At 45.9% G+C, this 19,861-nt stretch overlaps 1 protein-coding gene across 3 annotated transcripts in view; it reads right to left on the bottom strand.

Moving 5' to 3' along the window:
• Rab11fip3 (RAB11 family interacting protein 3) overlaps window positions 1-19,861 on the bottom strand; it is a 78,850-nt gene that overhangs the window by 30,786 nt on the left and 28,203 nt on the right. For all 3 annotated transcript variants that reach the window (XM_005349056.3, XM_005349058.2, XM_026780247.1), the window contains exons 2-3: window positions 15,547-15,640; window positions 5,600-5,691 (exon numbers count right to left, since the gene is read on the bottom strand). In XM_005349056.3, the coding sequence (XP_005349113.1) occupies window positions 5,600-5,691; window positions 15,547-15,640 (186 nt within the window). The remainder of the gene's footprint in view (window positions 1-5,599; window positions 5,692-15,546; window positions 15,641-19,861) is intronic.

Genomic DNA, 19,861 nt, shown 5'->3' with positions numbered 1-19,861 from the left:
AAAAAAGAAAGAAAGAAAGAAAGTGACCTTTACAGTCCAGTTCTGTTTTACCCATGCACCTAAGCAGCTCTCTCCTGAATGAGGCAGGCCAGGACTCCATCCTGCAGAAGCCAGTTCAGAGAGGCTAGCACAGCAGGCAGGCACAGGCAACTGTCCAAGGCCTGGCCTACAGGAGATGGTGGACAAACAGGACACCATCCTGTGTAGACTCCTGATGTCCTGATGGTCCATGAGGGGAGGCTGATAGTCACTTACCCAGGCACTAAGAAAACCCTGTAGATTTCCAAGGAGAATAAAAACAAAGACTAGACACAGTTCATTAGTAGTAGCAAAAACTTCTAAAAGAATGTTGTCCCTGGTGCATAAATACAGCCCCACAAGAGACCATGCTCAGCACCAAGTTGTGGATCTTAGACAAAGGAAGCAGGTAGATCTGGGAGCCGGACAAGACCCCAACTAACCCGGCAGGACCTTCCCAAGACCTCATAACAGGTTGTTGCTTATGTAAAAGGTGGCCTTGAGGTAACTTTAAAATCTTTAGACATATTTTTGTTTTATGTGTATGAATGTTCTACCTTTATGCATGCATGTGCACAACATGTATGCTTGTTGGTTCTCCTGGAACTGGGGTTGCGGATGGTTCTAAGCCACCAAATGAGTGCTGAGAATTGAACTCAGCCCTGATTCAAGGCAACAAGTGCTCCTAACTGCTTGGCCATCTCCCCAGCTTGAGGCAGCTTTTTAAAAAGCCAACCCAGAGTGGGTTTTTACAGATTTTTTTTTTGTCTCCTGTTGCTTTGTTTGTACATTTTTTTTTATCTTAATGGCCTTTTGCTTGTTTATTACGGTTTCTGATTAGTGTTTATATGAGTTCTGTTTTGGTCTGTATGTGTGTCTCAGGGTGTGTGTTTCTGCACTTTTTCTTTTCTTTTCTTTTTTCTTTGTTGCTTTCTAAAGGAGACAAAAAGAACGCCTGGAGTTGGAATGGGTAGGGAGATAGGGAGGATATTAGAGGAAATGGGGGAGGGGAACCATGATTGAAATATACTGTATGAATTTTTAATTAAAAAATAAAAATATCTTCAGGCCTTGGTGGCACACTCCTTTAATCTCAGCACTTGGGAGGCAGGGGCAGGTGGATCTCTGAGTTCAGAGCCAGGCTGGTCTGTAGTGTGAGACCTTGTGTCAAAACAAAACAAAACCAGATGACTCATCCAGTAAAGGCACTTGCCATCAAGCCTGATGCCTGGAGTCTGATCCAGGACCCAGATAGTGAGCTCCATACCTGCGCTGTAGAATGGGCGACCCCTGCCCCATGAATAATGTAATGATTTGTTTTTTAAAACCAGCCCGTGTGCACATATGCCAGGTACTCACTGCTCCACCCTGGCCACTTGGAATAGGGGTAACAAGTTCTCAGTGGAGTTAGCACATCTCCTCCTGGGGTGGAAAGAGTCCAAAAGCTGGACTCTACTCATTCCACAGAGTTCTCATGAGGCTGAGGGTGGTGTCCCTGGGAGCACAGGCCGAGGACGGCACCATCCGTGGAGTTAGGCAGAGTATGAGACCGAATCAACTCTACCAACACCAGGGCAAAGAGGTACATGTCACTGTCTCCATCTGGAGCACAGATCCTGGAGGGAGGCTGTTCGACACAGTCTAGTTTCTAAAGGAGCACTGTGGAGTAACTGCAGAGCCCCAGTCACAGAGCGGGACACAGCCGCATGTGCAAACTAACAAGGTCAAGAGGTCCCACACTCAAGCACTGCAAAAATCACTCAGAATCCTCTGTGGGATATGGGACACAAACATGAAGCCCCAGATTGCTAATGGTCTACTAGATTCAAGTCAGCCACAAAGGAGGAAGACAGACTCTGAGGCAATGGAAGGATAGATGCCCAGCTGAGACCCTGCCCCCGGCGGCGCCTGAGACTTGGTTCTTCTGCCAGCCACTACTGTGCAAGGGCCCTGCACAGGTGCCAAAGAGCTAAATAGCAAATCTATTTTCCAAAGGCCCTTCAAAACAGGCACAAAACCCCTCACCCGCGAGCACAGTACTACTACACAGCTCACGACACACACAGCAAGCAGAGCACACAGCCTCACCCACTGGGCCACATCTACCAGCCAGCCAGGACCTGGCTTTGCCCAGAAGGCAACAACTTTATATTACCAACTTCTAAAATTTTTACCTAATACCAAAGTAAAGATGAACTCACTTTAAAATCAAAGTGCCTTAAAAAGCTTCCAAATGTGTCATTACAATCACTAGGTAACTAATCATCTAAGGCACCAACCAACAGATGAGATACTTAGTTCAGTCTATCAGGTATGGCTAACAATGCCCGGCAGCTCACATAGTCCAGGCTATGGTTCCACCCTTCACAAGCCTTTCTCTCCATAGAAATAGAATTCGGGCACAATCCAGGCACAGTGCACTCTCAGGTCTCTCCTTACCCTCAGATGATGGCCAAGCATCTTCACAGGCCTGTCTCTAGCCCAGGCTCTGGGAAGGGTGTGTTGTTGTTGATGACCTCCTCCTCATCATGTGTCCCAGCTCACCAAGTCGCTGGCTTCTCTTCTCTGACTGTCACCTTCCTGTTTGTTAGCTGTGCTGGTGTTCCTGCAAAATCCATGTGCTCACCTGACAGCACATCACCACCTCAGAGAAAGTTTAACCTGCTCCCAGACACGCTCCGTTAAGCTGCTGCTGGCCAGGTGGGGAGAAGCAAAGTCCAGGAAGCGTCCTTGCTGGTCTTAAACAGGCAGGGAACAAAGAGGAGCTTGGCTGTACACTTTAACCTTCCTGATAACAGTTTGTACAAAAGACACATTCTCATCAAAAAGAGTGGTCTCTCCAGCTCCCAGCAGTGGGAGAGGAGGGAGGCACACAGAAAGCACAGCCAGAACAGTTCTAGGACACCCTTATCTTCTGGTCCTGCTTGTTCTTGTGGTGACTTCCTCACTGCCCTTCCAGAAACCATGATAAGTGGTCTCTACCCAAAATGCCGGTCTTCCCTTGGCCTGCTCAGATTCTTGGACAATGAGCTTTCTTCTCATGATCATTCCTGTAAACATCACCAGCAGCTTAACTCAGCTCCCTAACTCTTCCCTGACTCACTTAATTTTTTGCTATTGCAAGCTAAACACCCAAGAGGTCCCCTGGAAAGTGGCAGTAGGAGCCAGGACTACTAGGAGACCCTAACAGAGAGTGTGCATGAGCAAGTAATGACTCATGTACTCCTGCCAGCATATGCTTACAGACACCAAGTCCCACTAGAATCGCAGGTCTAACAGGAACTATCTGCAGCAAATCAGTAAAAGGCTAATAGTCTCTAAGTACCAAATATGGCATCTGGATTTGACATATAGAGCTCCACTTTAAGAAGATGCTGGAAGCTGGGATCTCAGCTCTTGGGAGGCAGAGGCAGGTAGATCTCCGTGAATTCAAGGCCAGTTTGGTCTACATAGCAAGTTCTAGGACAGCCTAGAACCCTAGAGAAACCCTGTCTCAGAAAACTAACAAACCAACAAAAGAATGTTTGACATTTGTTTGATTTTTTTGTTTTTATTTGTTTGTTTGTTTGTTTTTTGAATGTGTAGTTCTGACTGTCCTGCAACTTGCAATGTAGACCAGGCTGGCTTCAAACTCAGAGATCTGCTTGTCTCTGCCTCCTGAATGCTGGGATTAAAAGAATGAGCTACCACATCTGGCAACACTTTTTTTAAAGACAGGGTATCATATGGTCCAGTCTATATAGGCTTTGAACTCACGATGTCAACAAACGTTACTGAATTTCTGATCCTCCTGTTTCCACCTACCAAGCACGAGGATTGGAGCCTGTAACATCATGACTAGCTATTTGATTTAAAGAAAAAACTGTAAGTTTGTAGCAGTACCTAGTTCTGAGAACAGTACCTGCAAACCTGAAAAGCAAGACACAGAAGAAACATTGAGCCAGAGTGAGAAGAGCAGATCTGAGTGCACCTCAGAGACACCCAGGAAAGGCAGAAACACAACTCTGCCAAACCCAGGGCAGCCAGGGGCACATGGGGCATGGCAGAGCGCAGGGGACTTGGTGAGTGGCAAATGACAGTCTGTGATGCTGTCTCAGACACAAGGCTTCATGAGTAGCAAATGCTGGTCAGCAGTGAAGCATCAGCTGTGGCCCACCAGTGCAAGCGTGCTTGTAACAGGAACACTAAGGCAAGGCATCATATGGAAATCCTCTGTACTATTTGGTCCATGTACTAAAAACTCAAAACCTTCAAAAATGAAATCTTTCAAGATTTTAAAAGTAAACAAAACACGTAGAACTGTTTCTTTCATCTAAAACACAAATCAGAGTGCTAGGAGAGAAGGCTCAGGGGTTAAGGGTCACTGCTCTTCTGCACAACACAAGTTTGATTCTCAGCACCCACATTACGTGGCTTACAAGTGCCTTTAACTTCAGCTCTGACCTCCATAGGTGCCTGCACTCATGTGCACTTACTCAAACACAGACACACACACATACTAGAAATAAGTTTTTAAAAGAGAAATTAGGACCAGGCAGTGGTGGCGCATGCCTTTAATCCCAGCACTTGGGGTGCAGAGATAGGCAGATCTCTGTGACTTCAAGGCCAGCCTGGTCTACAAAAGCTAGTTCCAGGACAGGCTCCAAAGCTACAGAGAAACCCTGTCTAAAAGAGAGAGAGAGAGAGAAAGAGAGAGAGAGAGAGAGAGAGAGAGAGAGAGAGAGAGAGAGAGAGAGAGAGAGACTGGGATTAAAAAGCCTGAGTTCTGTGGTGCATTAGCCCTCAAAAGGAAACTAGTTAGACATAGAGGGCCCAGCTCCTCATGCTACAAAGGAGAAAAGGTTCTAAGAACTTAAGAACCTTCAATCTCACCAGTCTGTATCACTTAGAAGGCTGAAATGCTGACAGCTGCCACTTCTATCCACAAACCAAAGGCTCAGTTATAACTCATGTTTTCAAGATTGGTCTCACTACATTGGCAGGACAGCCCAGAATTCCTGGGCTCATGCACCCTGTCTCTAAGCCACTCTGAACACCAGGGCAACAACTCCATGTATTTTATAAAGAAAATCCTGTAGATCAGCCATATGACTCGAGACTCATCTCTCTCCAGTTACAGTGGTCTGCCTTCCTTTGCTGTGACTTTGTCCCCAGCTGGGTGACAAGGAACCCACAGTTATAAGAGACACCACAAAGCACAACCCTAGCTTTTCCCAGGAGTAGACAGTAAGGGACATAGGGCAGGAGGCAGGTCAGTCCATGTTTCCAAACACAATTATTTTCAAGTTTACAAAGGGAAACCTTCAGTGTCTTCTGTTCTGCCTCTGCGTGGTAGAAGGTGACAGCGAGGATGTCACAGAGCCTAACTGTCCACAAACCTCTACACAACAGGCCCGAGAGATGACTTTTGAACATGTAGATCCTGGGCCCAACCAGGCCAGTGGGAATCATCTGTGGTTTCTGCCACAGCCAAGGTCTCCCACAGCCTCCCTCCCACACACACGGGGCACAGCACTGAAGCAGCTCTGCTGCTCAGGAGAACACAGGGGGCAAGGGAGCTCGCAGTCAAGAAAGCACTTGCCTCATAGGTGACAAAGTCGTCAAACTCATCGGCGCAGGCAGGGGGCTCTTCATCGTGGACAGGCTCCACATTGTGCAGCTGGCCATCAGGATCTGTGGAGAGAAGACCAGTCCTCAGCAGGCCACCCAGTGATGTCCAGAGGGGTCCATGGTGGAGGAACAGTGTGTAACTAGGACTCCTAGTTTTACGCTTCTAAGGCTGAGCTGCCATGAGATGGGTGGACGGGACTCACTGCAGCAAAAGGTACACTACTGTGGACCTCAAGCTGAGAACTCCAGCGGGAGAGGGCAGAGGGGGTGCACAAGAACCACACCCCCCAGTAGACAACAGTGCTTGCTAGGGTGCTGAGAAGTTTGTATGTACATGACTTTAAAAAAAAAAGAGCCAGGGTTGGAGAGATGGCTCAGAGGTTAAGAGCACTCACTGACTGCTCTTCCAGAGGTTCTGAGTTCAATTCCCAGTAACCACATGGTGGCTCACAACTGTCTGTAATGAGATCTGGTGCCCTCTTCTGGCCTTCAGGCAAACATGCAGACAGAATACTGTATACATAATTAATAAATAAATCTTAAAAAAAAAAACACCAAACAACATTGAAAGGAAAAGTGCAAGATTCCTAGTTCTGCAAAAACATACAGCCTTGAAAGGGGTTACATACAAACCCCACTCAACATCACCAACATCTTGTCCGGGTAAACACTGAAAAATGCAGTGTCTAGGTGTTACACTCAACAGTTTATTTTATTCTGCTTTACTGGTGTGTGTGTGTGTGTGTGTGTGTGTGTGTGTGTGTATAAAGTGGGTTTGGACCAGCAAGAACGTTCAATGGATAAAAGTGCTTGCCACTAAGTCTGACAAGATGAGGTTGATCCCTGGAGCCCGCATCAGGAAAATATAAAACTAAGACCCAATGTTGTTCTGTGACTTCCAGGTGCATGCCATGACATGTATGTGTCCATATCTGTATGCACACTCAAACCCAATGAATAATACAGTGAAAATATCTCAAAATATGACATTGAGTTTAAAATTATTCTTTATTTTTGAAAGAGCTTCTCTACATAGTCCTGGATGCCTTGGAACTTGTTCTGTAGGCCAGGTCGAATTGAACTCACAGAGATCCATCCATCTACTTTTGCTTCCTGAGCATTGGAATTAAGGGTGTATAACACCATACATACATCACGTGTGTGCCTGTGCCCATAGAGGCCAGAAGAGGGGATTAGATTCCCCTAAAGACAAAGTTACAGGCAGTTGTGAACCACCTGAAATGAGTGCTAGAACTGAACTTGAGCCTCCTGGAGGAACAGCAAGTGTTCTTAACTGCTAAGTCACCTCCCCAGTCCCCAGGAGCTATGGTTACTGTTGTCTTGTTGTTTGCTTGTTTCCAAGGCGGAGTCCTGTTGTATAGCCATGACTGGCCTAGAATTTGATATATAGATCAGGCAGGCTTTGAACTCAGAGATCTGCTTGCTTCTACTTCTAGAGTACTTTGATGAAAGGTGTGTGCCTCAGCAAGTTGTCTTTATTTTATTTTTGATTTTTTTGAGACAGGGTTTCTCTGTAGCTTTTGAGAATGTCCTGGAACTAGCTCTTATAGCCCAGGCTGGCCTCGAACTCACAGAGATCCGCCTGCCTCTGCCTCCCAAGTGTTGGGATTAAAGGCATGCACCACCACCGTCCAGCTATAAGGTATGTTTTTAAAAAGACTTCTTTTTTATAATTTTAAATGTGTGGATATTTGCCTGCATATATGTATGTGAATACTATATACATCCTGGTGCCTGGAGGCCAGACAAGGTATCAGATTCTCTGGAACTGGTGTTATAGATGGCTATAAGTTTCCATGTAGGTGCTAGGAATCGAATCCAGGTCCTCTGCAAGAGCAGCTAATCTCTTAGCTGTTAAGCCATCTCTCTAGCAGCTAAGAAAGTAAATTGTAAAGAAGCACCAACTTCTGAACTCAATGCCAGAGACATTTTCGAAACATTTCAATTATAAAACACCTGCATCTTCCTCTAAGAAAAGAGGTGCCAACATCCATGGTCTTCAAGATGCTCAAGGGACATTGTGCCCAAGGAAGGATACAGAAGGTCATCCATACCAAAGTCTCATTACTAAGTAATTTCTTTCATGGAGTACATTGACTTACAGTTTGATTGCTTAGTCAATATCATTAACACAGCCTGGTGGTGGTGGCACAGGCCTTTAATCCCAGCACTCCAGGAGACAGAGGCAGGTGGATCTCTGAGTACAAGGCCAGCCTGGTTTTTTTTTTTTTTGGTTTTTCGAGACAGGGTTTCTCTGTGGCTTTGGAGCCTGTCCTGGAACTAGCTCTCTGTAGACCAGGCTGGTCTCGAACTCACAGAGATCCGCCTGCCTCTGCCTCCCGAGTGTTGCCAGCCTGGTCTAAAGAGTGAGTTCCACGACAGTCAGGGTTACACAGAGAAATTTCAAAAAACAAACACACAAAAATATCTTGAACACAGGCAAGCTTCTATCAGCACTTGTTCCAACAGTCCAATCAGGCTGGGAGGCAGCATAGTGGGCACAGGGGCTTGTGTGCAGCATGGGGATCTAAGTTTAAATTCCAGACCCCATATAAAACTGGGTACCGTATCACGCACCTGCATCCCAACTTTCCAAGTGTAGGATGGGGGGGTGGAGAAAGGAGAAGCCTACGAACCTATGGGCCAACTAGCCTGGTGCACACAGTGCAGCAGCAGGGACCCTGTCTCAAACATGGTAGGGGTGAGGACTGATACCTCAGGTTGGTCTCTGGTTCCCATTCCACACCCACACATATGTAAACACACAGCTTCACTTCTATAGAGTAGTGATTATCACACTTACCTCATGTAAACACTCGCACACAAAAATCATTAAAAATAAGTCGGATGAGGTCGTACACACCTTAATCCTAGCACTTGGGAGGCAGAGGTGGGCGGATCTCTGAATTCAAGGCTAGCCTGGTCTACAGAGTGAATTCCAGGACAGCCAGAGCCACACACAGAAAAACCATGTCTCCAAAAAAAAAAAAAAAAGAAAAGAAAAGAAAAAAAAAGGACAAAACAAACAAAATAAATAAATAATAGGGTAGGGAGGGGAAAAAAAACACCTCAGTCCTTCCCCCTTTTTATTTGGTTTTTCGAGACAGGGTTTCTCTGTGGCTTTGGAGCCTGTCCTGGAACTAGCTCTCTGTAGACCAGGCTGGTCTCGAACTCACAGAGATCCGCCTGCCTCTGCCTCCCAAGTGCTGGGATTAAAGGTGTGCGCCACCATCGCCGGCCCTTGTTTTATTTTTGAGGCAAGGTTTTCTGAAACCCAGGCTGGTTGTCTATCAGTCGTTCAGCCTTCTCTGTCCATTCTCAAGTACTGGATTACAAGTGTGAAGCATAACCAGTTCATATAGTCGTATCTCAACGGCTAAGTGGAGCAGCAACCTTCCCGACGATCCGGGAAGAAATGCTCTGGAATAGTCAGTACTGGCTCCCTCTAAACGAGCCACAAAGACCAGAGATAGTTCATGCTTTGATCTAGACAAATGAAGAAAAACACAACCACAAAACCTCAACAAGTCACGCCTTTAATCCCAGCACTCAGGAGGCAGAGGCAGGCAGATCTCTGTGAGTTCGAGACCAGCCTGGTCTACAAAAGCTAGTTCCAGGACAGCCAGGGCTGTTACACAGAAAAACGCTGTCTCAAGAAAAAAAAACAAAACAAAAAACCAACCACCACAGATTCTGAGAGTTGGACACTAACAAACAGACCTGGGTAACTAAGGACAGGACTGCAGAAGCAACAGTGAGAGTCCAAGGGTGCTCTTAACCACTAAGCCATCTTTCCAGACCCCCCCCCCCCGGACAGTGTTTCTTTGTGTAGCTTTAGCTGTCCTGAAACTAGCTCTGTAGACCAGGCTGGGTCCAACTCAGAGATCTACCTGCCTCTGACTCCTGAATCCTAGCATTATGGGTGTCATCTGGGATTAAAGAAGTATACCGCTGTTGCCCGGCCCAGCTCCTCATTTTTCCTTTGAGACAAGGTCTCACTAAATTGTCCAGACAGGCCTTAACTTGAGATCCTCCTGCCTTAGTCTCCTTATGTGGAAATACTCTGTTTTGATACAGGTTGTCACTACGTAGCTCTGGCTGGCTTAGAATTTGTTATATAAACCAGGCCGGCCTTGAATTCACAGAGACCCACCCACCTGTCCACCTGCTAAGGCTAGTATTAAAGGTGTCACCATCACAGCTATTTGTTAAGTGGAATTTTTGTACATTGGTGTTTTGCCATGGGTGTCGGTCCCCTGAAACTAGAGTTACCGACATTTGTGAGCTGCCATGTGGGTGCTGGGAATTGAACCAAGGTCCTCTGCAACAGCAGTCAGTGCTCTTAACCATTAAGCCATCTCTCCAGCCCCCTGAGTCATCTCTCCAGACCCGTAAGTGGAAATTTTTAATGTGCATTTATCTTGTCCTTCCAGAGCTAGGGATGTATGAGCCAGAGCCATGGCCTATTTGTAACAGTTCCCTGTCTCATTCTATTCCTGGAACAGTGCTTGTGGCTGTGACAGCAGGCGTCTTGCGCTTCCCCGCAAACTAGGTCAATATACTGTGGTTTACTATGCTGCCCTCCAACGTAGAATGAGGTTGACAGGCAATACATGCTGTCCATCGCTACACCAGTGCATTACAGCAGGACCTGAGATGAACTTCACTGGAAACGTAGTTCAGATAAGCATGGCTTCCTTTCTGAATGCTTCTAAGTGCTATAAAATCTTTCAAAGTCACCTCTGACTTCATCTTTTATTCTGTTTTCACTGTGTCCTCCTAATCAGATGGAAATGAAACCCCAAAATGACAAAGGCAGAAAAGCAAAGCCTCTGCGCTAATCGGCAGGTGCACTGAGCAGTTCCTTCAACATCCTGCACAGCACTCTCCATGGCCCAGGCTGGGGTAGTCATAAGTTTGTTCAGTCCCAGAAAAGGCCCAGTTTCCCACTACACCACTAGACAGCTGATCTCCACAGCCCATTCCTCTACCTTCTGACCCCAGTCCCCTACACACCAGGCACACATCCCTACCCTATAAGACACCCCTGCCTGGTGTCACCCCTGATTCACTCCCACACCCCCTAGTCTCCCACTTTATCATCTCCCACCAGAAAGCCAGCACCAAAGGCAAAGGATTCTGCTCTGGCCTCCAGAATAGTTAGCTCAGGTCTGCCGCATTTAACCTCATCTCTGCAGATCCCCACAGCTCACTGTAAGGAGACCACTATCCTCCAGGTCCAGGCTGAACTCAAGGCAGTGTACCCACAGTGTGGTAGCAGGGTGAGACTCTGAAACATTAAACTATTTGTAACAACTAGCTGGGAGATTTACATTCCTAACTAAATCAATCAGAAAGAATGCAAAAATGATGAAATTAAAAATGAATCCCAAAACTGGGTGGTGGTGGTGGTGGTGGCGGCGGCGGCGGCGGCGGCGGCGGTGGTGGTGGTGTTATATGCCTTTAATCTCAAAGGCAGGTGAATCTCTGTGGTCTACAGAGCAAGTCCCATGATACCCAGGGCTAAACAGAGAAACCCTATCTCAAAACACACAAAGAAAACCACTGGAGTCCTGAGCACTGGGATTACACTTACTTATTCCTGCTGCAGAATTACTCACTTACAATTGTACCGCATCTGTCTGCTGCGACTAACAAAGTAATGTTTTCCGAGGTGGGTGGGCCACACCTGTCACTCCACCTCTTGGAGGCTAAAGTAGAATTGTTTTGAGTTCAAGGCAACCCCATGGGCTACACAGTGAATAACCAAGCTAGCCAAGGCTGCAGAACAAGACCCTGTCTCAAAGTAAACTGCCTAGATGGGAGTGGTGAAGCTTACCTGGAATTCTAGCATTTGGCAGAGAAAGACAGAAAGATCCAAAGTGCAAGGTCATCCTTGGCTACATAGCAAGTCTGAGGGCCAATCTGGATCACATGAATTAGTTTCAAAAACCCACCAACTTAGTTAGGGCTAGGAATGGTGGTGCACAGATTTAATTCCAGCACTCACAAAGCAGAGGAAATGGATCTTTGAATTCAAGGCCATACTGCTCCACATAGCAAGTTTTAGGCCAGCCAGGACTATATAGTGAGATCCTGTCTCAAAAAACAAACAATAAAAAGGAAACCAAACCAACAACAAAACAGAACCCCAGGAAAATGGGCAGAAACAGCAGCAGGGTGGACAGGACTTGGATCTAACAGGTGGGACCTACCAAAAGACAGGCCAGAAAATGGCTCCTCACAGAAGGCAGAAGAGAGTGGGCTGGCTATAAAGAGATAGAGGAAGCTAGGAGTTTCATTGAGACCAGCTTGCCCCCTTCTTAGGCAGAGGCCAAGAAGTACCTCCTAGGTCACCTGTGGAAAGAACACAGGGCACCACAGTGTCTTAAATCAGCCCAGGAAAGGCAAGGGGACACAGTGATTTTAGGGATGGATCTCATCTGGCACACAGGGGGGTGGAACTGGGGTAATAAATCATCCTCAGACAATTGTTTGCTGTCACCGGGGATTAAAAAATATCTACATGCACCTTCAGTCACTAAACCAAGACCCAGGCACTCAGAAGAGAGACATGGTCACCAGCTAGCAAGCCCTCCTCCAGAAAGAAGCTGACCCTGAAGAGCAAAGACGGCGGGAGAATGGGGGAGAGGCCTCCCAAGTCAAGATAACAGGACACCCCCAGCAGAGTTCACCACTTCGCTTTAACTGAGGTCCAGTAGAGCATACAAACTAGCAGCCATGGAGGAATCACCTCACACAGACATCTCCTGTTGGACTGATTCTTCCTGCCTACCCGCAGCCCTAGCTGCTGTATCTCCCAGCCTGAAGAGGTTTGTGCAGTCAACTATCAAATCTGAGCAATCCAATGAATGCCCCTGATCCACCCTGACGGTACTGAGAGTACCCTGGGGCTGAGAGTCCAAACAGCACACCTCCCTCCCACCTGTGCAGACAGAATAGAAACAGTGGTTAGATGGTGCAGAGCAAGACCAGCAAGACAGCAGAGACCAGCCGAGCGCTCTGCGCCTCTGTGGTTCCAAAGGGAACGGATCATTATTTAACGTATCTACAACGAAAGGGGCAGTCATGACAAACACTCAGAGTGACAGCTGTGACATGTCTCGTGGGAACTTATCACTCATCTCCATGGCTAGATGACCCATGGGAAAGGCTGATGGTGACAAGGAGCCCAGCCATGCTTGCCTCTAACTGCTGCCTCACTTCCCATCACATTACCAAATACTCAGATCACAGACAGTTCTCACCACTCCTGGTTTAATGTCATACTTTAGCAAACACTTAAAGACCAAGATTTTTAAAGAATAACTGACAGGTAAAGAAATCATGAGGCAGGGGAGGAAAGGGGCAGGGAGGGGAGCAGAGGAAAATGTAGAGCTCAATAAAATCAATAAAAAAAAGCATTAAAAAAAGAAAGCTAATTGGGCAATATGTTGGGATTAAAGTAAAACACAAAGATACTGTATGAAGTTTTCAATGACAAAATATAAATATATCTGGATAAAAAAAATAAAAAATAAAAAAATCATGAAGGGACTCCAGGGGTTCTAATGCCCTCTTCTGGTCACCATGGGTATTTGACCTCACAGGCATATACCCATACTCATAAATATACATCACTGAAAAAAACTAAATCTTAAAAAAAGAAAGAAAATCTAGCTGCTTGCGATCTATCACTTATAGGTCAGGCTACCAGATAGCACACAGGGCTCTCAGTCCGGGGACTCTGCATTATCCTGGCTGTTCTCCATCTCATCCCTCGGTGAACTGACCTTACTCCCTACCAAGGGTCCTGTGCTCAGCTCTGCTCACTGACTTGTCCACCTCTCCCCACGTCCTATTCACTGGGAAAGTCACCAGCCGTCACTATGGCCTTCCTTCCTGGTCCATCCCCCATCACATAGGCTGGCTTGCTGCTAACCTGGACCAGGCATCCTTCACCTGGTAATCATGCCTTTCTTTCTCTCTCCTGCTCCTCCCTCGAGAGGCTTGGCCTGCATGGTGGTCTCAGCTCCTGCCTATCACCTAGACAACAGTGGTACCTCATCCATCTGACTTCTTGTCACCACCCACTGGGCTCACTTTGATGCTGGCTTACAATATTATCCCTAGGGGGCTAGTTCCATAAAAAACTTATGGGTGAGAACAGTCCAAGAGTAGCACGGCAACTTCTCTAGAACCATCTGAGGACTCAATATTTTAGAAACTCAGTCCTAAGTGACACTGTCAGTAATAATTTGGGGTGATGACAAACAAGACAGCTGCTGAGACCTGAGGCCCAAGGGTATCTTCAGACCTGACCTCACCTAGTGACTACAAACTAAGTAAGACTTGATGTGTGTAATTACATTTTCATTAAAATAAAGTTTACAAAAAAAAAAAAAGACTTAATGTGCAAGGAGGCAAAAAGCCTGCAGCTAACACACCCCAGCTCCATCAACCCCATAACTGTCCTAGAACTGATTTTGTAGACCAGGCTGGCCTTGAATTCACAGAGATTCACCGGCCTCTGCCTCCTGTGAGATTAAAGGTGTGGGCTATCACTGCCTGGCTGAAAAGCTATTTTCATAGCTGCAGAACAGAAACTAGATGGGCTAACTGGGAGTGGGGAGTGGCGTGTGCACTGTGAAGACATGAATAGACACCCAGCACACGGCCAGTCCCCCAGGGCCTAGGCACAGGACATGGAGATAGGAAAACACGTATCTATCCACTGCAAAGACACTGAATACACACCCAGCACACGGCCAGTCCCCCAGAGCCTAGGCACAGGACATGGAGATAGGAAAACACGTATCTACACAAAAACTTGCACACAGTCTTCTAAACTTTACTCAAACTTTATCCCAATAGGTAAGCTAGATGCCTCATCACAGTAGGCCACCATCCCACATCAGAAAGCAGCCACGACCACAAGCAAACCATAGGTGGATACGAGAGGCATACTGAGGGAAAGAAGTCAGATATATACAGGACACATTTATGTGACAACTTAAGAATTAATGTACAAGAACAGAAAACAGAATAGGTTGACAAAAAGGTGGGAGAGCCAGAGAGATGGCTCAGTGGTTAAGAGCACTGACTGCTCTTCCAGAGGACCCGGGTTCAATTCCCAGTAACCACATAGCAGCTCACAAATGTCTATTCAAGGGGACTGGCATCCTCAAACACATATTCATGCAGGCAAAACACATAAAAATAAAATAAACCTTAAGAAAAAAGAAGGTGGGAGGAACTTGCCATGACAGCCTTATCAGAGATAATCAAGCTCAGCAATCTGTCACAGCTCGAACTGCTACACTTAAGATTTGCACATTTCACAGTAGGTACCTTTTTGCTTTAAAACCAAAGTCTCTGAACAAATGCTGAACTCTAGATGATGGCCAGGATGCACACCAGAGCATCAGTGGGAAGTGCACAATATAATGAGTCGAATGCATCCCATTGAAAAGACAGACTGTAGACAATGGATGGAGGGATGAATGGGCCACACAGCGCACACAGCAAGCTGTTCTCCATACAGAATGGGTAGGAAATATATAATAACTATGTTTTTTTTGTTTTGTTTTGTAATTTTTCCTCACGAAATGTTGGGGAAGGAAAGTAGCCCTCCACACTGTAAATAGGCAGTTGAGAGCCTGTTGATCATGGAGGGTAGGGCTTCAAGAACAAACAGGGAAGAGAACATCTTGAACACCAAATGTTTTGAGAGTCCGAGAAGATATGGCCTAAGCCAGGTGTTATGGTGCACTGGGAAGCAGAGGCAGAAGGATCTCTGTGAGTTCAGACTAGCCTACACAGTGGCTGGGGAAGAATGGGTAGTTACAGAACACTGAGGAGAAAGGTGGTGGGTACAGTGAGGGGTAACTGACCTACCTCCACTTCTGATAGCCACAATCCCTTGGTGGAAGTCTTCAAAGCTGATGACGCCAAGCCCACTGGGGTCCAGGTATTGAGTCAAGTCTGTCACCTGCAATTGCCAAACAAGAATATTTACTCACACATCCACAGTTGGCAGGCGACACCAGGCACTGACCCCTTTAACCATCTACAAAGCAGCAACGTGCTCACACAGTTCGGAGCTCAAGAGCACTGACAGGTCCAAGCACAGAAGCAGGGGCAGCCACTGCAAGAGCTAGCCACGGTGGGAGAGCCATCTTGGAGGAATCTGCCATTGCCGCAAGTGTTCTTAACCTTGGGAATAACATCCTGGTTCTCAGAAAGATAACGACTGAGCTCCCCGGTGGGAAAATCAGGAGTCTGAAGTTGTAGGGTCTGTTGCAGCACATTCTTACTAAGATGAGCTCCCTCAGCAGTGCCAGTGCTTTGGAGGCAGTCACACCCTTGACATCACTCTCTCCAAAGGCAGAAAGACAACCTACACACACAAGCTAATGGACACATGGCGTGGGACGTCCTTCTGTGTATGTCTTGCTTTTATTGGTTAATAAATAAAGAAGCTGCTTTTGGCCGATGGCTTAACAGAATATAGCCAGGCTGGAAAAGATATATACAGAGAGTAGGTGGAGTCAGCAAGACTCCATGAAGCGGCCAGCTGGAACCTTGCCAGTAGACCACAACCTCATGGTAAAATATAAAATAATGAAAATGGGTTAATTCTAGATATAAGAGCTAGTTAGCAATATGCTTAAGTGATTGACCAAGCAGTGATTTAATTAATACAGTTTATGGGTGACTATTTTAGTTATGGGCAACCAGGAATGAACAAGTGGCCTCCAACCAACAGACACAGTTTTTTCAAAAGAAGACATAATTATATTGTTTTTATGGATGAGAGGGATCTCATCAAAATGTAAAACTTTAGCATGCAGGATGGGCTGGCTGAGAGCATTCCAGAGGCAACAGTAGAGGACTATCTAAAAAATCAACGCCAGTCTGGGCGACACAATGAGTTAGGCCATAGAGAAGATATAATTTAGTGTGGGGGACTGCTTGCTTCAAATATGCATTAATCAGATCACAGGACGTGAGAAAGACTAGGTGGGAATATTTGCAAATCATGTGTAAAGGACTTGAATCTAGAAAATACGCATAAATCCTACTTGAAAAGGAAAAAGAAATCATAGCAAGACCTCTCCAAACGAGAAAGGCTCTCCTACAAGCATGAGGACACAGTTCCGTCGCTAGACCGGCACCTGCATACACAGCAAAGGACAGCAGTACACACCTGTGACCCCAGGATTGGGGGAGCAGAAACAGGGACCCCCTGGGGCTCGCTGGCCAGTCTAGGCAAATTGGTGAGCACCAGGTTCAGTAAGAACCCTGTCTCAGAAGCTTAAGGTGGTGGAGCAGGGGGACAGCTCTGCAGGCTATCAACTGAACAACACAGTGAAACCCTGTCTTGAAAACACTTACACAACTGTGCATGCACACACATATAAGGGCTGATACGCACATGAGAAGATATTCAATACTATTAGTCATGAAAGAAGAGAATTACAAATGTAAGGAGACGGTGCCCTCTAAATGAGTGCAACTGGAAGAACTGCAGGGCGGTGAAGAGTCTGACGCCAGGGAAGCATTTCCTGGGATGTGGAAGAGTGAAACTACATGGTGCCAGCAGCTGCCCTGATCTTACTGACGTCCTAGAAAACCCTGAACTGCACACAGGATGGCAGCAATTTCATGAATACAAATCGTATCCCAAAGCTCTTAAAAATAATAAACTAAAAAGGGATCAAGAGAAAAGACAAATATGCCAGCAGGATGACTCAGTAGGTAAAAATGCTTGTCACCAAGCCTGCTGGCCTGAGTTTGATCTCTACAGTACAAAGATAGAACCAACTCCCCCAAGTTGTTCTGAATTCCACACATATGCCATGGCACATATGTGCCTGCACACACAAGCCTGCACACACACACACATGGAAATATGTACAGACACAAGATACAACATTTTTTTTTATTTTAAGATAAATCTTGGAGTGAGCAAACAAGATCCAACAGGAACCCCAAAGAAGGAAATTAAAGTAAAGAAACAGAACAAATACTAAAAATGCTCAAGGAAAACTAACTATAATTAAAAATAATTATATATATTTCACTTGAGAGGCAGAAGCAGACAGATCCCTATGAGTTCGAGGCCAAGTTCCAAGACAGACAGGGATACACAGAGAGTACCTATCTCAAAAAGCAAAAGACAATTAGGACTGGAGAGATGGATCAGTGGTTATAAGAGTATACTGATCTTTTAGGAGACCCAAATTCAGCCATGTCCCATGGCTCAAAATCACCCGTATAACACTAGCTCCAGGGGATGCTTTCTGGCCTCTGTCAGAACCTATACTCACATGCACTTAAACACAATGACACACACGCAAATATGTGTAATTAAAAATTAAAACTAAAGGGGCTGCAGAAATGGCACAATAGTTAAGGATGCTCCCAGCACTCACCCACATCAGGTGGATCACAGTCACCTGTAACTCCAGCTCCAAGATCTGATGTCTTCTTCTGTCCTCTGAGAGGCACCCACATACATACATGTGGCACATACACACGAATACAAATACATAGTCTATTTTATTTTTTATTCTTTGAGACAAGGTTTCTCTGAGTATCCCTGGCTGTCCTGGAACTTTCTTTGTAGACCAGGCTGACCTTGAACTCTCAGAGATTCATTCACCTGACTGTGCCTCCTGAATTCTGGGATTAATGGTATGCACCACCAAAGTCCAGCCAAATACATAATTATTGTAGGGAGGCCGCTTGTTAGTTCTCAGCTGCTCAGCTCTGAAATAACCACACAAAAACTATATTATTTGCAATACTGTTTGGCCAATAACTTACTGGCAAAGTTCCAGCATCTGTCTCCAGTGGGGCTACATGGCTTCTCCCTGACTCCTCCCTCTTTCCTTCTCCCAGCATTCAGTTTAGAACTCCAAATCCTCTGCCTAGCTCTGTTCTGCCCTGCTCTGCTATAGGCTCAAGACAGATTCTTTATTACCCAATGGTATTCACAGCATACAGAGGGGAATCCCACATCACATACTCTTAAAAATAAAATCATATGCCGGGTGGTGGTGGCTCACGCCTTTAATTCCAGCATTCGGGAGGAAGAGGCAGGCAGATCTCTGTGAATTTGAGGCCAGCCTGATCTACAGAACAAGTTCCAGGACAAGTTCCATAGCTACTAAGAAAACCTACTTTGAATCCCCCCCCACCACACACACAAAAAGAACCAGACATTATAGCCAAGCAACAGGAAACAGCGACTAAAGGAAACTTTGTCTACAACCTAGGGATACAAATTCAGTCCATGAGAAGTTTAACAGAGACAAAAATCAACCAATTTCAAGAAGACTTAGAGGCACATGGTACTTTGATTTATATGGACCCAAACAAGCACAGTTCAAAACCAAAGGAAAGACCTGGGGAGCTGGCTCAGTCGGGAGAGGATAGAGGGCTGGCCACATAAACATGAGAACCTGAGTCTGATCTCCCACACCCAGATTTTAAAAAATACAGAATACAACAGTAGGCACCTATAATTCCAGCATGAGAATCAGAAAAGAGGAACCTTGGAGATTGCTGGCCAGCCAGGCTAACTGAAAGCAATCTCTAGGTTCAGAGACTGGAAAAAAAAAAAGTGGAGTGTGACTGAGAAAAACACCCACTGTAAACCTGGGGCCTCCACTTACACACCTAAAGCAAGCTGGAAGTTGAGTACTCACTGAATATGGATAACGTGGAGCTGCTGTTAACTGCTATAGATCTGACAGTATTTTAGAGCACAGGTTTCTTCACGCACTTACCAATACATCTGGAGATACTCCAAAATTCAGGAGCTGAGCTTGTACCTTAGCTGGTAGAGTGTTTGCTTAGCATTCTGGTTTCATACCCAGCCAGGAGCGGTAGTGCATACCTTTAACAGTAGTGCCTACCTTTAACGGCAGCACCTGGGAGGTGGAGGCAGGAGGATCAGGAGGAACACAAGGTCATTCAAGACTACATAGTGAGTTGAGGCCAGTCTGGGATATATGAGACCTTGTATCTCAAAATTAAAAAAATATTTTATATAAATCATCTTTTCCATCTTAGGTGTTTGACCTCGAAAGTGACTCAATACCTTGCCTACCTCCTGCTTGCCCTGAACTATACCCCCAGTCTAAGCAGTGTGATTAAATCAAACAAATACTACATTGAAAAGTTAAATAAATTAAAAAAATAT

This window comes from Microtus ochrogaster, chromosome 7, assembly GCF_000317375.1.
Source record: "Microtus ochrogaster isolate Prairie Vole_2 chromosome 7, MicOch1.0, whole genome shotgun sequence".
NCBI classification, from domain to species: Eukaryota; Metazoa; Chordata; class Mammalia; order Rodentia; family Cricetidae; genus Microtus; species Microtus ochrogaster.
This window is presented reverse-complemented; position numbering and strand designations above follow the sequence as displayed.